General features: G+C 32.0%; 2 protein-coding genes across 5 annotated transcripts; one reads left to right on the forward strand and one right to left on the reverse strand.

Annotated features, from left to right (window-relative positions):
- Nucleotides 1-369: 369 nt before the first annotated feature.
- LOC117233783 (DNA-directed RNA polymerases I, II, and III subunit RPABC5) lies at nt 370-2,869 on the forward strand. Of its 2 annotated transcripts, none has more exons than XR_004493402.1 (4): nt 370-559; nt 633-890; nt 1,195-1,421; nt 1,503-1,735. XR_004493402.1 is itself a non-coding variant. In XM_033494352.1 (4 exons), exons 2-3 carry the CDS (start codon nt 796-798, stop codon nt 1,301-1,303), a joined length of 204 nt encoding a protein of 67 aa, XP_033350243.1. In that variant the 5' UTR covers nt 373-559; nt 633-795; the 3' UTR covers nt 1,304-1,307; nt 2,703-2,869. The 2 variants fall into 2 exon arrangements, 1 of the variants encoding a protein (XP_033350243.1); XM_033494352.1 differs by lacking the exon at nt 1,503-1,735 and adding an exon at nt 2,703-2,869 and having other exon boundaries at nt 373-559; nt 1,195-1,307.
- LOC117233782 (proton-coupled amino acid transporter-like protein pathetic) lies at nt 2,122-17,704 on the reverse strand. 3 transcript variants are annotated; one of them, XM_033494349.1, is made up of 10 exons: nt 17,433-17,704; nt 5,538-5,587; nt 5,376-5,452; nt 5,105-5,203; nt 4,733-4,883; nt 4,538-4,659; nt 4,066-4,424; nt 3,825-4,008; nt 2,959-3,122; nt 2,122-2,851 (listed from the first exon to the last, which is right to left on the reverse strand). In XM_033494349.1, the coding sequence occupies exons 2-10, from the start codon at nt 5,538-5,540 to the stop codon at nt 2,610-2,612; spliced, it is 1,401 nt and encodes a 466-aa protein (XP_033350240.1). In that variant the 5' UTR covers nt 5,541-5,587; nt 17,433-17,704; the 3' UTR covers nt 2,122-2,609. The 3 variants fall into 3 exon arrangements, with proteins under 3 accessions (XP_033350240.1, XP_033350241.1, XP_033350242.1); XM_033494350.1 differs by lacking the exon at nt 17,433-17,704 and adding an exon at nt 15,394-15,415; XM_033494351.1 differs by lacking the exon at nt 17,433-17,704 and adding an exon at nt 10,539-10,561.
- Nucleotides 17,705-17,965: the final 261 nt, after the last annotated feature.

The following is a 17,965-nucleotide window of genomic DNA, read 5'->3' on the forward strand; positions in this document are numbered from 1 at the left end:
CTAAATATTTATAATAAGTTAATACTTATTATAGATAAGTATAATTTTTAAGTAAATGTTGTAAATAAGTAAATATTACTTAATTTAAATAACTAATTAAATCTAGCGTTTAGGTCTGGCGGGTAGTGTCTCTTCAGCCTGCGGATCTGGTCCGACGTACCAAGTAGTCCAATAATTAGGGGGTTTCGATGTTTGTTGACTCTTTTGTTATATCTGTCGCTATATTTTGCTATTTCTTTTTTGACTGTTGGTATCTTGAGGTCGCGATGTATTAGTTCGTTGGTCACGTACCAGGGTGCATTTATAATGGAAAGCGTTGAAGTATTTCAATGTTGGAATTACCTGCTGTTCCCCATAGTTGGATTCTGCAGGTTCAGACAGGTTTTATTACGGTCTTAATGAGGGTAATTTTATTGTGTGTGCTTATGACGTTGTTAATGAGAACCATTTAAAGAGATTTTCGAATTCGAAATACGATTTTACTTCCGTTACATTGTTTACTACAAGACAGTGGCCATTGTAATATAAATTTGGGTTAAATCTCTACAATAGCAATAAAGTAATAAATGTAACGGGCTTTCCTTGGTATTGTTATTTTTTCGGATTATCTATCTAATTGTACTTTTGTTTAGGTAGTTGTGCTGGCAACACTGTTTCAAATGTTAGACTTTAAGTGTTTCAATCGTATCGCAATCTGAACGAACGATATTATTGAGCAAGTGGAATTTACGTTTATCAACGAGAATATCACTTTGAAACTAAAAAATCCGACTGCTTAATCAAATTAAAAACACGATGATTATACCTGTACGTTGTTTTACGTGTGGAAAAGTGATCGGTAATAAATGGGAAGCTTATCTTGGTTTGTTACAGGCAGAATACACTGAAGGGTAAGTATATACATTGTCATAACAAACTGTGAAAACAAATTAAATGAGTGAAATACGGCATAAATTAGATATACTATAATGTAAATAACGTAATTTATATACTGTGTTTGCACTAATAGGAACTCTAACCTTCACGGTATAAAGATTCTAATGAATGAAATGAGATTTTTAACTATTTTTGTTAATTTGTTTCATTCTAATGAATGAAATGAGATTTTTAACTATTTTTGTTAATAATGAGTACATCAAAATATTGTCTATGTGCTGCTATCTTCTATATGTAACCATATAATATATGTTACAGTGATGCTCTCGACGCATTGGGTTTAAAACGATACTGCTGCCGTAGAATGCTTCTTGGACACGTAGATTTAATTGAGAAGCTTTTGAATTACGCACCATTAGAAAAATAAAAATGTGAAGTAAAAATTCTCTCATTTCACTTTAAATATTAAGATACAAATTACCAATTATATAATAGGATATTGTTATTTATACAGAAATATTTCTTAGGAAATGTATGATGACAAGGTAGAATAAAAAATTGAAAAGATATTGTAAAATGGTTTGTATTTAAATATTATAATCACTTCATTATTTCTTTTTCACCAGGAATATGTAGAAATTTCCAACAACTGTATAAAAAGTCAATTGATTTATAACAAGTTCGATAAGCAAAAATTGCTTCGGAAGGATTTTGCTTTCTTTTAAATGTACATTTGTATTAAATGCAACACAGTAGAATGAAACATTTGCTGCACTGTGAATCACATACATGAAACATGTTATGGCTTGTTTACAAATGTTTGAATTATTACAATAATACATGCTATTAAATTTAGGAAGAAAAATGAAGGTTATACTTTAAGATTTGATTGTTAATTTATAAGACTAACAACACGCAAACATACTTCTCTATGCATTAACAATTTTTATAGATCTTAATTGTAGCTAAAACTTTTTAAAATTCTTTATAATATGTTTCAAATAGGGTACAGTTATATGTGCAGAATATAAAAAAATGTTCAAACGTAATTTATCATTATAATAAAGTAAAAAATTCCAATTTGTTAAATAAATAATATCAATCAAAATTAATTACAACGTATTGCTCCGATGTAAAATATTTCTTACGAATACTGTTAACTTCTCTCAGTCTAGTATCTTCACGAATTAAATAGAATATATATAGTATATATTATGTTTTAGGAACAGAGTAAGTTACTAGATATATTTTCAAATTAGTCACTTATTAACGATTAAATCTTCTCATATAACCTCCCCTAATAGTTCTCATTTTATAATATAAATTGTTTGTGCGTAGATATTATTTGAACTATATCGAATGTTAGTTTTCCAATTTCTCATTCTTAAAAGAATTTAATTTCGATTCATTGAATTCTCATTTGCACAACAACCGAAGTTACGTTGGTTAGAATTCATTCTATCTTACTAAAATACTAGGACATGTCTTGTAAGCATAATATGATCGCATCTAAATTTCTGATATAAATTTTACCAAACTTCTGATTATACGTATCTTACAAAATAAATTGATATCTTCAATTTATATCCTATTTGATTTTCTTGATTGTCATCATAAAATAATTAAATTATCAGAAATGTATTGCATTAAAACCTGTTAAATGGCTTCCAAACGTTTTTGGAGTTTGGAATATTGGAATATTTATAAATCTATGTATATGAAACCAATTTTTCTTAACTGTAAAGTTCTGCGATTTGCATTAATGCACTTCGAGATCCAAATATTAGAGCCATAAGCCCAATGATACATATGATTACGTTTTTCAGTGCTACCCAATTTCCGGGTCCAAAACCAACGTCCCAATAAGTGACGGTTTCGACGAACACAGGAATTAAAAGTCCTAATATTGAAAAACAAAATGCACCAATTAGTCCAATAAAGGGTTCGATAGTTGGTACGGTCACAGCCAATAAAACTAAAACATATAAACAGATTTCTTAAATTTCTAGAATTCTGAAATTACATTTATGAATTTGAAATAAATGTTATAGCGAAAATTTGGTTATAAATTAAAATACACACCTGCTCCTATGGCCATAGCTGTTCTTAAAATATAATTTACTATTGTCCTTTCGTGAAATCGATGTTTTATACTATTCCATGCAATGTCCAGGCAAACGTAAAACTGTAGTCCAAATGTGCAATAAACGGCAAGAGCTATTAATATCTTCACGATTTGAGCCGCTCTAGAGAAAAAAGATATAATATATAGTCAACGCAAACTTAGCCCTTTGCGGACGGGGCTGTTCGACGAGTGAGCGTCGCTGTGGACGAGAGGTATCGGCGCGCGCAGTTGAGAATATATACACGTTGAATGTTTGCGTTATTCATTGTCGAGGCTTGTATTATTTTCATCAATATTTAGTTCATCATCGTTGTCACTATTACTAGAAATATTGAAACATCTGAGCCGATTCCTTGTTGAACGGAATTCGTTTTCACTGCCTGAAGCACTATCGTCGTCTCCTATCTTGTCAAGTTCATAATGCTCGTCATCACTACTATTACTATCCAACATGTCCTTTCTGGATATTTTAAGCATCGTGTATAAGGTATTATAAAAAATACATAAAACATATAAAAAGTTTGTTGATTCGTCTGGTAATGCCAATGAAATTCGTTTTGACTCGACCATTGTCTTACATCGCGAGTTTACGTTAAACGGAAGATAAAATTTCTAAAGATCTATAATTTTCTTTCATCGAAAACATAATACTGCTTAGTTTATTATGCCCATACGTAAATACGCATTACATTATCGCCCAGGAAAATAGACGTATGCCAGCCATTTCAAAATAAGGTGAACCGATCCGGAACGATGAGCAGATTCGGGGGCGGTTATATACCGACACCCGTCCGCAAAGGGTTAATTTTATTGTGATCCTTACACTTCTTCCGTTGGTAGATTTAATGTGATACTGCCTAAAGTTTGGTCCTGATATCTCGCGTATCCCAAGAATCCAAGTAAAATGTAGATGAACGTAACCCCGGACATTCCCTTATTGAGAACACCGCAAATTCCGATAAAATGTTGGGGTGTTTTCATATTATTCTCCAGTGGCATTACAACTCCTATAACGTCAGTCTCTTAGTAAAACATCAATATTCCTTTAAATAGTCGAATAATACCTATTGCTTCCATTGCAAAGATAGTAATGCTGAAGAATCGCGGGAAGTCTTGAATGGGCGCGAATAAAGGTACAGAGCTGATAGATGGCATATCCGTAACTAAGTAATAAAACGTTATTCCTAAACCTGATCCCATGAATATATTGGCTACCATGGAAACAGGTGCAAGATATTTCAGATTTGGTACCCAACTGAGCAGTACCATTGGAATAATTAAAGTGGCTGCCATGTACCGGATATCGAATTTCGATTCCCCATAATAATACTTATTGATCTGATCAAAGTTTGCAGCAACGATCACTGTGTACACACTACAGGTACCAAAATACGTTGTGAATAAACTGATCTGTATAAGGTATCTGTAAATAACATATTATGTGGTTATTATCCTATTGAAAACACGATTCCTTAGATATTTTTAAACTTTATTTCATAAATATAAATATTGTATATTATTGTCATGATATCTTACCTGATCGGTTTTGAAAATTTTCTCCCCCATTGTGGTCCCGTGGCAAACGCTACTTCTGCTACATCGGCAAAGCTCATTTCTGTACGCCTCGTTTTGTAATATAGAACATGTGCACATTTTACCTAAAATATTAATGAATCGTAACTTAGTTTATTGCTTCGGTTATTGTGTTCAATATCATTGGTATTTATGTACCAAAATATAGGCGCAATGTGTGCATACGAACGCCACCAGAATTGTGGCAAATACACCAACGACAAGTCCAGCATTCTTGAAAGCAATTGGCATGGATAATATACCCGTTCCAAGGGCAGCTTTTAACAAATGCGTTAATGTGTCACCGTCCCTGAAAGCAAATTACGGACTATTATTGCTGCAATTATTTTGGTATAAATGTGTCACTTACAGTGCATTTAACTTTCATACTGTTTAACATTATATAACATAGATATTACTTATTTTTGATTAAACATCACAAATAATATAATAACCCTGAGTATCTAACATAAAAGTTAAGAACATCAGTTAATTATATATTTTTATATCAATTGCCATATCGCGACTTACGTCGTCGGGTTATCAACTTTTCGTTCATTGAAGGGGTCGAAGCTTTTTCCATCACCCTGTCCGACCTCAATATCTCGTGGAGCGACTTGCACTTTGTATCTGCAATAAATATGAATAAATTCTACTTTGTTTAACATCTTTGCTTAGCGAATCAACAAGATTGTTGTGTTTCACGATGATATTTTTGTTAATACGATTTCTTTAGCTAATAGGCAATTAATCTGAACCTGTGAATAAGTCGAAACTATGTAAATATATAGTAAATTCTTACTTGGACAATACACCATCCTTCGCATTAGACCCATCTTGGGGTAGGAAGGTGTCCATTTCTGTCGGCGCTTTGTATTCCTGTAAAAGACGGTCATTATATAATAAAATTCTAAATAACAACTCATTTTCTTTTATAAAATAATGTATTTTCATTGATACTTGCCATTGTGAATGCTTGTATGTGTATATCTTGGTTTGATTATTGTACGTTATCTGCAACAAACGAAATTAATATTACAAAAAGATATCAACATACAGTAGCACATATTACAATATCACGAGTGTACATTTAAAATAGCGTAAATTCAAAAAACATAAGCTGGTTTTAAAACAAATTAATGTATATATCGCGTTTATTTGCACAAACAATTTTCCACACTCGTGAATTAGAGTTAAACGATGGAAAGTGAAATAATACTACTATCATAAGTTTACAAACTAATTATTATTTGATTTACAATGCAAAGTTATGCATACGCGACCGACTATCGGTATTCTTCTTCTTTACAGCCTACGCCTTTTACTCGATTTACATCAAAACAGTGCAATTGATTATACGTTTTGACTCGATGGAAATTGTTATCATTAATTCGTTAAATCATAATAATAAAATTCTTTGTTTTTTTTTTTTTTTTAGGATATTATTATCGTTGATCGGTATTGATAGTACAATTGATAGGAATTATATATAAATAACGCGATCATATTATAGCATTTATAGTACATATGGTACTACTATATTAGATAAAATGAAAAACGTGTTTCCGTAAAAGCTTTTTGAAGTCCAACCTCAGTATACGCTAGTATAGTCTAAGTCTAGCTCGAAATAAGACTTTATCAGCAGAATAATCGTTGACAATATTTGGAGAGCTACTGATATCGTAAAAGTTAAATATCTGGTATAGAATACACATTTGTTTCTCTTTGTAAATCGTTGCATAGGAAATTTGTGGCACCTGATTGAAATTAACACGTTGAATGCCACGGGGATCACCGGTGACCAGTGCACCAAGATTAGCAGAGATATATAATTTGAACAAATGTCAATAGTTACAAATTTTGTATTATTACCATCGTTACTACAATGGTGTGACGACATTAATGCAGTATAAAACATATAAAAATAGTTTCATTGATACATGAAATATAGATCTATCATGTGCGTCTGCCACCAGTGGCCGTCGAACATGGGAAAAACCCACTTTTCCTTGTTTAAACAAGGGAGATTATAAATTGCTATGAAATTATTTTTATCATATTGCAACTCTAAAATGAGTTGATCTACGTAGAATCGAAGTATTATTACGTAAAACATCATGTAGAAACAGTATTTATTTTCAAGACCTCGGCCTTGCGTTTCTAAGTGTATTAATGGTGTAAATACGCGGAAATGCATAACCGTGGGTGGCTGGTATGGAAAATTAACATAAACGCGCGAATGTTACCTGATACAATATCAACAATTGTCTTCGTGATATTATAAGAATTCAAACTAAACTAGCAAATATTCAAATAATATTAATAAATTTTTTAATTTATTAATACTTTTAATAATAATAAAATATAAATGTATATAGTATTTAATGTGAGTATATACTAAAAGTATATTACTTTACTATCATATCGTTATACTAAAAGTAAATTAAAAATTCTCGGGCAATAGCAAGGTTCTTGCGAAATTTAAGGTTTATAGATAACAAAAGGTTGACAAGGGCTCAAAGATATTTAAAGATACTTAAATAATACTTAATAATTTTGAAATTAGGCTTTTTAAATCTTTAAATCACTTTAAAATTAAGAACTCCAAACTTTCGAAATATTTGAAATTATCGTACATATTGATGTAAGTACGTGCGAATTAAAATACATATAATCAGTAGATTAATCAAGTTAGATAATGTTGTGTGGCAGTGATTGACCAAAATGTTTTCTACATAAGTAATCGATGGCACAAAGAAAATCTTTTAACAGAGTTGTAGAAAACAAAATAACGGGCTTTTCAGCATAAGCAGTATTTTCTGATACCGAAATAAATTGAGTAATACCGATCGTTTAAACCTATTCAGATGAATTCTTTTGAATGCATCACAATTGAATGATTTAAATGTGTATAATTACGTTGTTTAAAAAGGCCAACGGATGAAAGACTCCTTTGTTCGCTAATATTATTGTAGCATGCAAATTCTTTCTTAGAAATTGAATAAAGACCGTTTCTCATAAAGTAAATTGCTTAATTTTTTTCTACTAGAATCCTAATGTTATATTATATTTGTACTGTGTCTTACTTTACGATCTTCAAATATATAAGATTACTTCTCCGAAAAATAAAAACTTATTCACTTTTTTTCCAATTACAATTACAATTATAAATTATAATAATAGATAATAATATAAGAAATTAACTAAAAGTCCCAGATATCAGAATAGCTATTAAGTAATCTTAAACGTTTATTTCGGTCTAATTTTACGCAATGTTGTTTATTTCAAAATTCCTCTTCTATAATTATGATATAATATTTACAGGTCTCTCCATGACTCTAAGATGAATAATAATAAAGAAAAGGAAATTGTCGATACGTAGTGACATTTGCAAGTGAAATGCATCAGGACAGAGTGCTGGCGAGTGAAACCGTAGAAAAGTGTTTCATTGAGAATAGCATTTATCGATCATCCTTGACGTAACATCGGACATTGTCCTCAAAAATATAGAACCGTTGGCAATTTGTAATACGGTGACCACTAACGGATGCGCGCGTCGGGTCTAAAAATAGTTGGGGACCATCACCTAAATCTCTCAGTCACCTCGTATTTACGATTCGACAAGAAATAATTTTGTATTTGTACATATATTTGAATATATACAGGGTGGTTGGTAACTGCTGGTACAAACAAAGGGAGTGTTTCTACGTTTAGAAGAAAAGGGTTTACACAATAGAGGGTCTAAGACAATAGGTGCAATAGGACACCAGAGCTAAGTTTCCAAACGCTCGAACGTTATTGAGGAGCCTTAATCTTGTACCTCAATAAAAGCTTTAAGTAGTCCCTTGCGACTACATGCTTTTGGGCCACCTATTGTGTTTGAACACTTGTAAACGCCTTTTCAAAGCAATTTACTTACAGTTTTGCTCATTATTCGTTCACTTCTATCTCTTGTTAGTCATACTTAGGTCCTTTAGGCCGTAAAATTTCGATTTTCGATTTCGAAAATGAAATTCGTAGTGATTTATTTATATACCCACAATATATATATTCAAATATATATTCTAATATATGTACGATTGCAAAATTATTGTTTTATCGAATCTAGATTTATTTAGACTATATATATATATATATATATATATATATATATATATATATATATATATACCGGGTTTACATTAGAATTAGGGTTAGGGGCGTGAAACGAATCTTCGTTTGGGTTACACGTTGTCGCTATGCAATAGAGAAGACATTGACTAGTGCAAATACGATTATTATAGAACCGGACAAGTAACCGTGGTAGTTAGGTACTCGAGAAACTAATGACAATGATCCTAGGTTCAATAACGAATCCGTGGTCGACGGGATGATAGATGAACGTACTCACAAAATCTAAGTCGGATGCGTATTGTTCCCTGGTCGTAAGGGCTTACTCTTTTTCAGATCGCGAGCGGGAATGACTTTCCCGTCCCGATGGTGCCACAGAGGAAAACTATATTGGGGTGTGTCTAAGGACACGAGATCATCGGATTCGTCGAGAAAAGCCTTCGTTTAGAAAGTAAGGGAAATTAGTGTTGCTGCTAATTGGTCAATCTCCATACCGGTGGTTAGAAAGAGATGCTAGCCGCCCTCGAGGGAAAGTTGCTAGTGGGAGACGCCGCTCGTTGAAAAATAGGTCTCCCCTATTTTCCCGTAGTTGGGACAAAGACTGTTTGTCTGTTTGAAGGACTTTAATTGACTAAATCTTAAGATTTATAACGGGCCCTCGGATTAGCTGAACATGTACTGCGGAGACGTATCGACATCTGGCAATCATTTTACTCGAAGAATAGGGTCTGAGCTATAACTGTAGAATAGCTATAGAATTATTCCATGCCTTTGTTAGACAAAGCGTTCATCCCGTGACCGCGGCTACGTTCGGCGACTGGCTGTCGCCTCGAGCCCAAGCTCATTATCACAACTTTCGAACAATTACAATCGGATTGAATAACTAGAATTGTTTAATTACAGCTATAGTAGACTCTAGGTTACAATATTGCGGGATTAACCAAAATTCCAAAGACTCCGGTGTTCTTTCATCTCCGACTCATATATATATATATATATATATATGAGTATTCGTGATTCTATAATAATTTTTACTGTAGATTCGATAAAAAAATAATTTTTAATTTGTAAATATATTTGAATATATATAGTGTGAGTATATATATTTTATGTAATTTATATATAATATTTTATTATTATATATGTAATTAAAAATATTTATATATATAATATAAATAAGGTTTCAAAGTAATCCGAGACATAAAGAGATTTCAATAAATACTAAATTAGGTACATATGTATATATTAAGAAAGAAAAAAAATATTTCGAATTGGAGTACAGTAATGACATATTAATTTTAACAACCTACACTTTCGTGTTACTCATTGTCAATGCAGATTGAAATCTCATTCGCCATTGATCATTCATTGCAAGATAACCGAGAAACCGGTAGAACAACTTTGACTCACGACATCTGGTCAAATTGCGCGTAAATTACACATTTATATTCCGAGACAGTTTATATGTCAGTAGTACATACTCTTTTATTACGCGGAGTACCATTATTATTACCATTCAAGCGTTCACTGTATTTAATAATTTAATCCCGTGTTTTTTTATATTTTTATTCGCGATGCATTTAAAAAAATGACGTTGCATTGTGCCAAAAATTAGATATCGCTATTACGTGGGAAGTGCAAATCACTTTATGCTTGAAATATTGGCTTCAAATGTGTGTCTTAAATTTGGAAATGTTTCATTTAGATATGTAATTTTGATTGCCACGTAAGACGTATCTATATTTGAGATTAATTTTTACGTTCCTCGTGGCGATAATAAAGCCCAATTTATGTAAATTTCTTTCTACGCGTCAACGATTCTCAGAAAACAAGAGGAGAGAAAATTGTAACTTACGGAACAGGATAGTCGACATGACGTTGCGAAAATTGTTATACACGTGGTTAGAGGTTCTAAGTATACGATTGTGCGGCTGCATCCAAAGACGCCTTACGAGGCGCCACATTGACAATACGGTATCACAATCGCGCCGTCGCAGAGGTGCTAATTAAAATACAGTATACTGCTTGAATCTCTAACAAAAATCATTTGTCTACGATTAGGAGCTGCGTCGGAATGAAAGAGTTTTTCAAGTTACAGAAAGATGAGATAAAAGCACTTAGCCGCACAATATTATAGAATTTCATAATTTAAGGTTATAAGAGTAATTGAAACATGGCGCTGAAAAATTTCCAGGTACATTCTAGTATTTAAAATTAGAAATTTATTTTATTTTTTTATAAATCTCCTGATCCTATATTTTGATTGCTATTTTTATACGTTAGAATTTCTCAAGTATGTTCCACTATTTAAAATTAGAAATTTAATGAATTCTTTCTTTTATAAATGAATTTTTCGATCTTATACCTCGACTGCTCTCTTTATATGTTATATAATAATTCATATTCATAGTGAATATTACGTTTTTTATTCGTCTGTTGAATAGGGAAATGATTAAAATGAATAAAATCACAGAATTCCTTTTGAGAATGTAATTGGAATTTTTGTGCTGATAGGTTCGAGTCACGGCAATTATGCGAAAATATTTTGGTTTCATTTATATGCTGTACGATAATCGGTATCTATAGCAAACCCTGCAATGTTGCATATAAGGTTATAGCTTAAGTGTTATTATACAATAAAGTGACACCATCTGATAAGAGAACAAAATAAATATGACACGACAATTTGTTGTCGCTTATGCATGAAACTAGTTGCGGTTGCGATGCAGTCATCGCTATTTCGTCGAATAGAAACTGCACACTTGTGTGAATAGACGAAATAAAAGAAAAATTATGTAATTACTGTGCACTTAAACTCGATAGTGCATTTCCAGATCACCTATCGCAGTTTTTTCTTCCCTAACAGTTCGTTCCCCATTTTTATAACGTTTCAGCAAATATACTGACAACGAACGACGTAAAATCAGATAAGAGAACTACGATATTAATTGTGCCGACATTCCTAGCTATTCACATTGAAATTAATTAATCTTTAATCTATCCTTGTTAAGGCGACAATTACAGGAGCGAGTGTTACATGGAAAATTAGGTCGTTCAACTTTCAGAGTTAACCTCTCGTTCATTGTGGTCAATTTTACAGTTAATGTTATTATCAGATTACCAATCAACCATGTATGTGTATAAAAAAAGCAAAAGAAAGAAATGTTTCGGAAATAAATTCGGCGTAGAAGATAGAAATCACGTGGAATGGAAAATCACGAAAAAGAAACTTTGTCTGATTCGTATGTATAATGCATGTAAATAAAAAGATAAGGTTAATGTTAGTGACCCCATGCTTCACTCCTACTCTGTCAAATCAAGTCGCAACGATAATATTTACAATGATTTATGGTACGATAGTTCTTTGTCGTCATAGTTGTATAAAGATATAACTGTTTTGTTGAACTTCGCCGCCATGGATCTATGTACTTAGTGAAAAACATATTCTACGTGTTCGCTTCTGCAATTAAATAGAGTTCTACATATTAAACTTTAGATAATTAATCGTGATTCATTTTGGCTTAATTGTATATTAAATGTTAAATGAACCGTAACAAATGAAATCAATCCAAGCGATCGAATTTGTACTATCTTTTAAATTACTTCATTAAACAAAATGCAAATCTCAGATTTCTATTATCAAGTATTTCAGATATAATGCAATTTTAGAAGATCACAAAAAGATTATGTAAAGATAGAAACTAGTCAATGAAAATATTTTTGTCTATTAATAATACCGTATAATTATTCATATCTTCTGTTCAATTTCAAAACGCTAGTAAGTACGCATGATTCACGGTTTTAGCAGATTATACCCCGACAATGTTTACTTGCAAACTTTTTTTAGCAATGTCATTCAGCAACCTGTAATAGTTGTTTGCAAAATTTAATAAATGTTGCAAGTATCGATCGAATGATCACAAGTTTATAAACTTATCGGAATGATTCGGCATTTTATGTATTTTTCTCTATAATCATTGTATAAATAAATCAACGATTTTTGACCTTTGAAAGGTCCAGTTTATAATTGGAGAGGGGGTCGATCAATAGAGTTTTCGTTCTAGTTTTTCTTTACTTTTAGAGAATTATTTAGAGTTAGCGTTTAAATTTAGAGAATCTTCGCTCTCACTCACGCATAGGATTAGCCAAATAAGCAAAAGAATCATCCTCAGAATTGTTATTTCCATGTAAATTCTAACTATTACCTATGTATTTTTACACGTTTGTTTTTCTTTCGTGAAAACATGATGAAGCAATTTTTCAGAACTACTAGTACTTCTAATATAAAGTTATAAGTCATGATCTTCTTGCTTTTATATAGCGATTACTACGAGATTGACAATAACAAGAAAGGAAGGAAATTAAACGTCATACGAGATATATTTGAAACAGATAAAAGTTCTACTATAATATTCGTACGATAATATATTCGGTTAGAATGACGTTTCATACGGACTTTCAAGGTTGCTGAAGCAAAATGTGAATCGTTTTTCGCGCGAATTTCTAATGTTAAGACATTCGTCAAATGTTCGTGAGGACGAATTTTTAAAACCGTTTATTATCGTGAAAAATGACCCTGATTTTTGACTTTGGCGACTCAAAATACTCTCGGAAAGACACATTTAGACCAAAAATTTTGCGATTTGCAATATTTTAATAAATCTTAGATGAAGAACGACTCGATAATTACTTGTAACGTGAATAAAATACACATTATATGAGTGGGAAATATTATTTAACAAATTTCGTACTGTAGCATTTAAAATTTTTTTTCGTGTTTATTTCATTAATCATTACATTTCAATAGCATCGTTGTATTAGTGAAAAACACGTGTTCGATAGTATAGTCACCTGTATCGAAGTTGCTGAACGCATTTGAAAACTAGGTCACCTCGAGACTACGTTTTCTAGTTCGTTGTGTAGATGTCAAGGTTTATCTCTATGACCGGTTCGTAGAATTGATCTTTTCAAGAGCAATAAAGGAGAAGAAAGCATTTCGAATAGAACAATTAATCACTGCGGGTGGTCGATTTTATTCATCCTATCCTTAGACCGTTGTCATCTAACAATAATTGCTTGAGTAAATCGCAACCTTATGCCGGCTTCATACGGCAATACGCGTATAATAGATACTAAATATGTGTATGATAGACGCTAAGTAAAATCCGAATTTTACGACGGAACATCAAAACAAATTAAGTTATCATCGCCGTAACATTATCGAATTGACAAAAAAAGGCGTAAAAGTCAATGGACAATGATGTCATGAGTCGTACTTTATGCAGATGGAGGTGGGAGGATAAATAACGGTTGTTATTGGACGAAGCTTATGTCATGTAACACAAGCATCGTAGCAGAAGTAAATAATGTGACGTTGTGTATTCCCTTAAGAGAAAATTCTACTGACAACTTTTTCACATAACTTATCATATTTTACTCGTAATTCTCAATGAGAATCGATTGTAAAATTCTTCCAAATAAAAAAAAAAAAAAAAAAATAAAAAATACTTATCATAGAAAAGGAAAGACGTAAGATACTACTTTTGTATTTATTTTCCTTGTCTTTCATACGACAAGTTTTACGATTAAAAGTTGAAATATCTACTAAATGAATAATTTTTTGACATAGGTAAGCTATTAATCTCCTATAGAGAATCTGAATCTGCACCGATTAACGTACTAAAAAATATATAATTCTGTTTAAAAAACAAAGTTGACCTCCACATGACCTTTACGCACCCACCGATAGACTATAGACAAGTAACAAAGAAAGTCAATCTCGTTACAGTTACATGTTAGATAGATACATATGTATGATAAAGTTGGTACGGAACTACAAGGTTAATAAAATTATTTATACTACATAAAGATTCTTGAATAGTTTCACCTTCGACCGGTTTCCTTTCGAGTTCAGGGAGCTTGATGCTCATGCTACATTTATGTACTTTGGAATTATTCCTAGAAACTTTATTTTTTTAGATTTACTTTTCTACTACAGATTTTCTTCGAATCAAATTGTACCGAACCTTTAAAATTTCTCTTACAATTCAAGGAAATTATTATTAACACTTAGCCAACCGCGCGCGCCACAGCGAGCTATACGCTGTCCACCGCGCTCGAACAAGCCAACTTATACGCTGACTACCGCGCATTTTTCCAAATATCGAGGACTAATGTTCATTACTTAAAAAACAAGGAAGTCTAAAAATTACTCAAGTGGTCAATTCTACTTTGCGGTAATGATTTTGTTTAACGATTTCACATATTGTTTATACAAAACACCAAATTAAAAGTATATATTAAAAGTATAAAAGAATGTAGGTAAAATTAAAAACATTGAAGATGACTAAAGATAAATAACACGACTTGAACGTGAAATTAAAAATACATAATGTATTTTAATATCCTTTTACAGTGTGATATCGTTCGACTATAATTTTATTTAGTCATAACTGATAGTGTAACTTCTTAATTAATTTTGACACCACTAAATTGGTGTATTTTATTATATACTGTACTTTATAAAAGCAGAAAAAGTGGCGCAATTAATTGGGAACAATTCCAGGTAAACAATAACTGATAATAACAGCAAAAAAAAAAAAAAAGAAAACGCGTTACCAAAGTCAAAAAGGAAGACCTCTCCGTTCGGTCACGCAGCGATGTCATTCACACAGGGGAGCTCTCCCTATTAGGTTAAGAACGCCAAATACCTTTCGTTCCAAGAACTTATCGTTGCATGGACAAAGTCGACTAAAACCCTTTCATACTACTTTGAAACAGGATTGGCCAGAGTCTCCTTACGTTCCAAGAAATATGTCTCTGCCCATGTTTCTGGTGCAGCCCATATTATTTGGCAGTGCTATAATAGGCAACGTAAAAAATTGAAAATTTTATAATTCTTTTGCGTTTTTCGTTAGTTATACTGTAGATATACTGAAAGGTTACAATTTTAATAATAAGTAAGATTTCATTTAATTCACAAAAAATATAAAAATGTTGGTATGTAGGAAATATCAAAATGGTCGCGAAAAATATCCATTAATGTACACAATGTACATAATGTACACATATGTAGAATATTGCAGAATATTATCATAAAAACTAGTCAATGAAAGAACATAAAATCTAGAATAAAAATGCATTAGCTACAATGGATTCGCTTTCTGATAGATGATTTGAATATATATTTAAAAATTTAATTATAAATATAATTATAATAACAATACTCTTTTATCTGTCTATTTATACAAACGATTGTTCCAATTCGTCGCCAACTTTTTCAAATGTTACATATTTGATAAAAAAAAATTAATTGAGTCTATAACAGTTTGTTCAATTGACTGTGTTAACATAATGCGATTCATTATAACAGTTACCTTTATTACAAACAATTCCTTAAGCCTTTGTTTTTTCGAATGGCAAAGCGATAAAATGGAAATCAGAGATGATTTTTCAACCATATTATAGAGTCACATATCAATGAGTTCATCAATTATTGGGTTGATGTTGACGTGTTATGTATCGATAAGCATACAGCATAATAACATACTGTCGCGATAAAAAGTGTAAATTAGTTAGAAGAAAAATCGATTTCCGTGTGGTGAAAGGGTAACGAACGAATTAGCCTGTACAGAGAATGGGAGTTTCGATGCGCAGGTCCGAAATATCGACCCGAAGTTACATCATACATTAGCTACCGTGCGATGGGACTGCTATCACGAGCCATACAAGTCGTGTCTACACAAACTTAACACCACGTGCTGGTCGCGGCGTGGCTGTAGTGATGAAACACCTTGTAAAGTTTATAGCTTATGCATTATAACAACCGTTATATTTATAAATCATCATTCTTTAAATTTTCAAATTCTATGTTATTTGTTATTATACTTTATTAATGTAATATTAAAAAGAAGAGTTTCCATACTCATAAACTTGCCATTAGGATGTTATCAGTAATCGAGAATAGATTTCGTTCAACGGTAGCTATTACAAAACTAACATTTAGTCTTCTGAATTAAGATGAATCGCATTTTTTTAACGATACATCAATAACCTTTGAATCTAATCTTAAGTCATTTAAAATTATTTAATCGATAAGTTTATACGAACATAAAACTCACAAAGAGCTCGGAAGGTAAGATGTAAAATAAGAGGGAATAAAATTTCACTGTATTAAAATGCCGTTCATTTCTTTGAATTTCGTATACTGTATAGAAAGGTATAGGTTAAGGATTTACAATAAATAGTCGAATGCAGCTGGTTCGATGCGCGTGCGTTAAATCTTCCAAAATGTACGTATGCTGATGGGTGGGAATTTAACAGAGAAATAAAGAGAACCAGTAGAATTGTAAATGTGTGTACTATCCAGATTGACGTGACGTCTTAGATTTAGGTACAAAAATATACTACCCATATTTGAGAAACCTCTCTTGCTTAATGGCTTAACCAGTTCGGAGCGTGCCAATGAATTTCAGAATATGGAATGAAATTTGTATTGATCATGATTCATTATAATAAAATCCATAATGATCGCGATTAATTATCGTCGACCACATAAATATTAAATATCTTCGCGCAAGAGCTTAATTTGGAAATCGATCAATTTGAATTGATGATCAAAGAACTTTGATCATCGGTCGTCGTATGTTTTGTTATTTAAATCGAGTATATTAGCTTTTAAATAGCGATAGAGGGAGCGATAGTGTAATAATGGGTTTCAAATGTAAATGGAGTGTACATGCATACCTACCGTTAGGGACACAAAAGTTATTCGGTGATTTTAAGGTGTATAAAGATGAACGTGGCACGTAAGGACCGATCTCGTAATCCAATGTTACTTCATTTCTGGCAAACAGCGGTTCAGTACAGTGGATCAGTGAATTTATTACAACACAAATACGCCACTGTACAGTGTACACTACACGAGTGTGGCTCGTACTCGTGCCACACGACCACAGTATTCTACCGCGAAACACCGACTGAAAGAGAGTGCCGTGCTGTCCAGACAAGAATAAACGAGAATAAACTGAAAGTTTTTGTCCGCGGAAGAGCGTCCACTGCGTTTCATCAGGCAACCGCTAGAGGTCGAACGTCCTATGTAATGATCAATAGTCCAATTTCGGTTTATCCATAATCTTTAAAATCATACCAGAATAATTAACTACACGAATATTGCAATTAATTCTCTTTTTCTGGTATCGAAGTTCAATGTTAGTAGTAAAAGAGAGTGTGTGAGAATAAATAATAAATATTTAGATATGTATATATTTATTGAATGGATTC

This window comes from Bombus vosnesenskii, unplaced genomic scaffold (genome assembly GCF_011952255.1).
Source record: "Bombus vosnesenskii isolate JDL3184/JDL3185 unplaced genomic scaffold, Bvos_JDL3184-5_v1.1 scf7180000013299, whole genome shotgun sequence".
NCBI classification, from domain to species: domain Eukaryota; kingdom Metazoa; phylum Arthropoda; class Insecta; order Hymenoptera; family Apidae; genus Bombus; species Bombus vosnesenskii.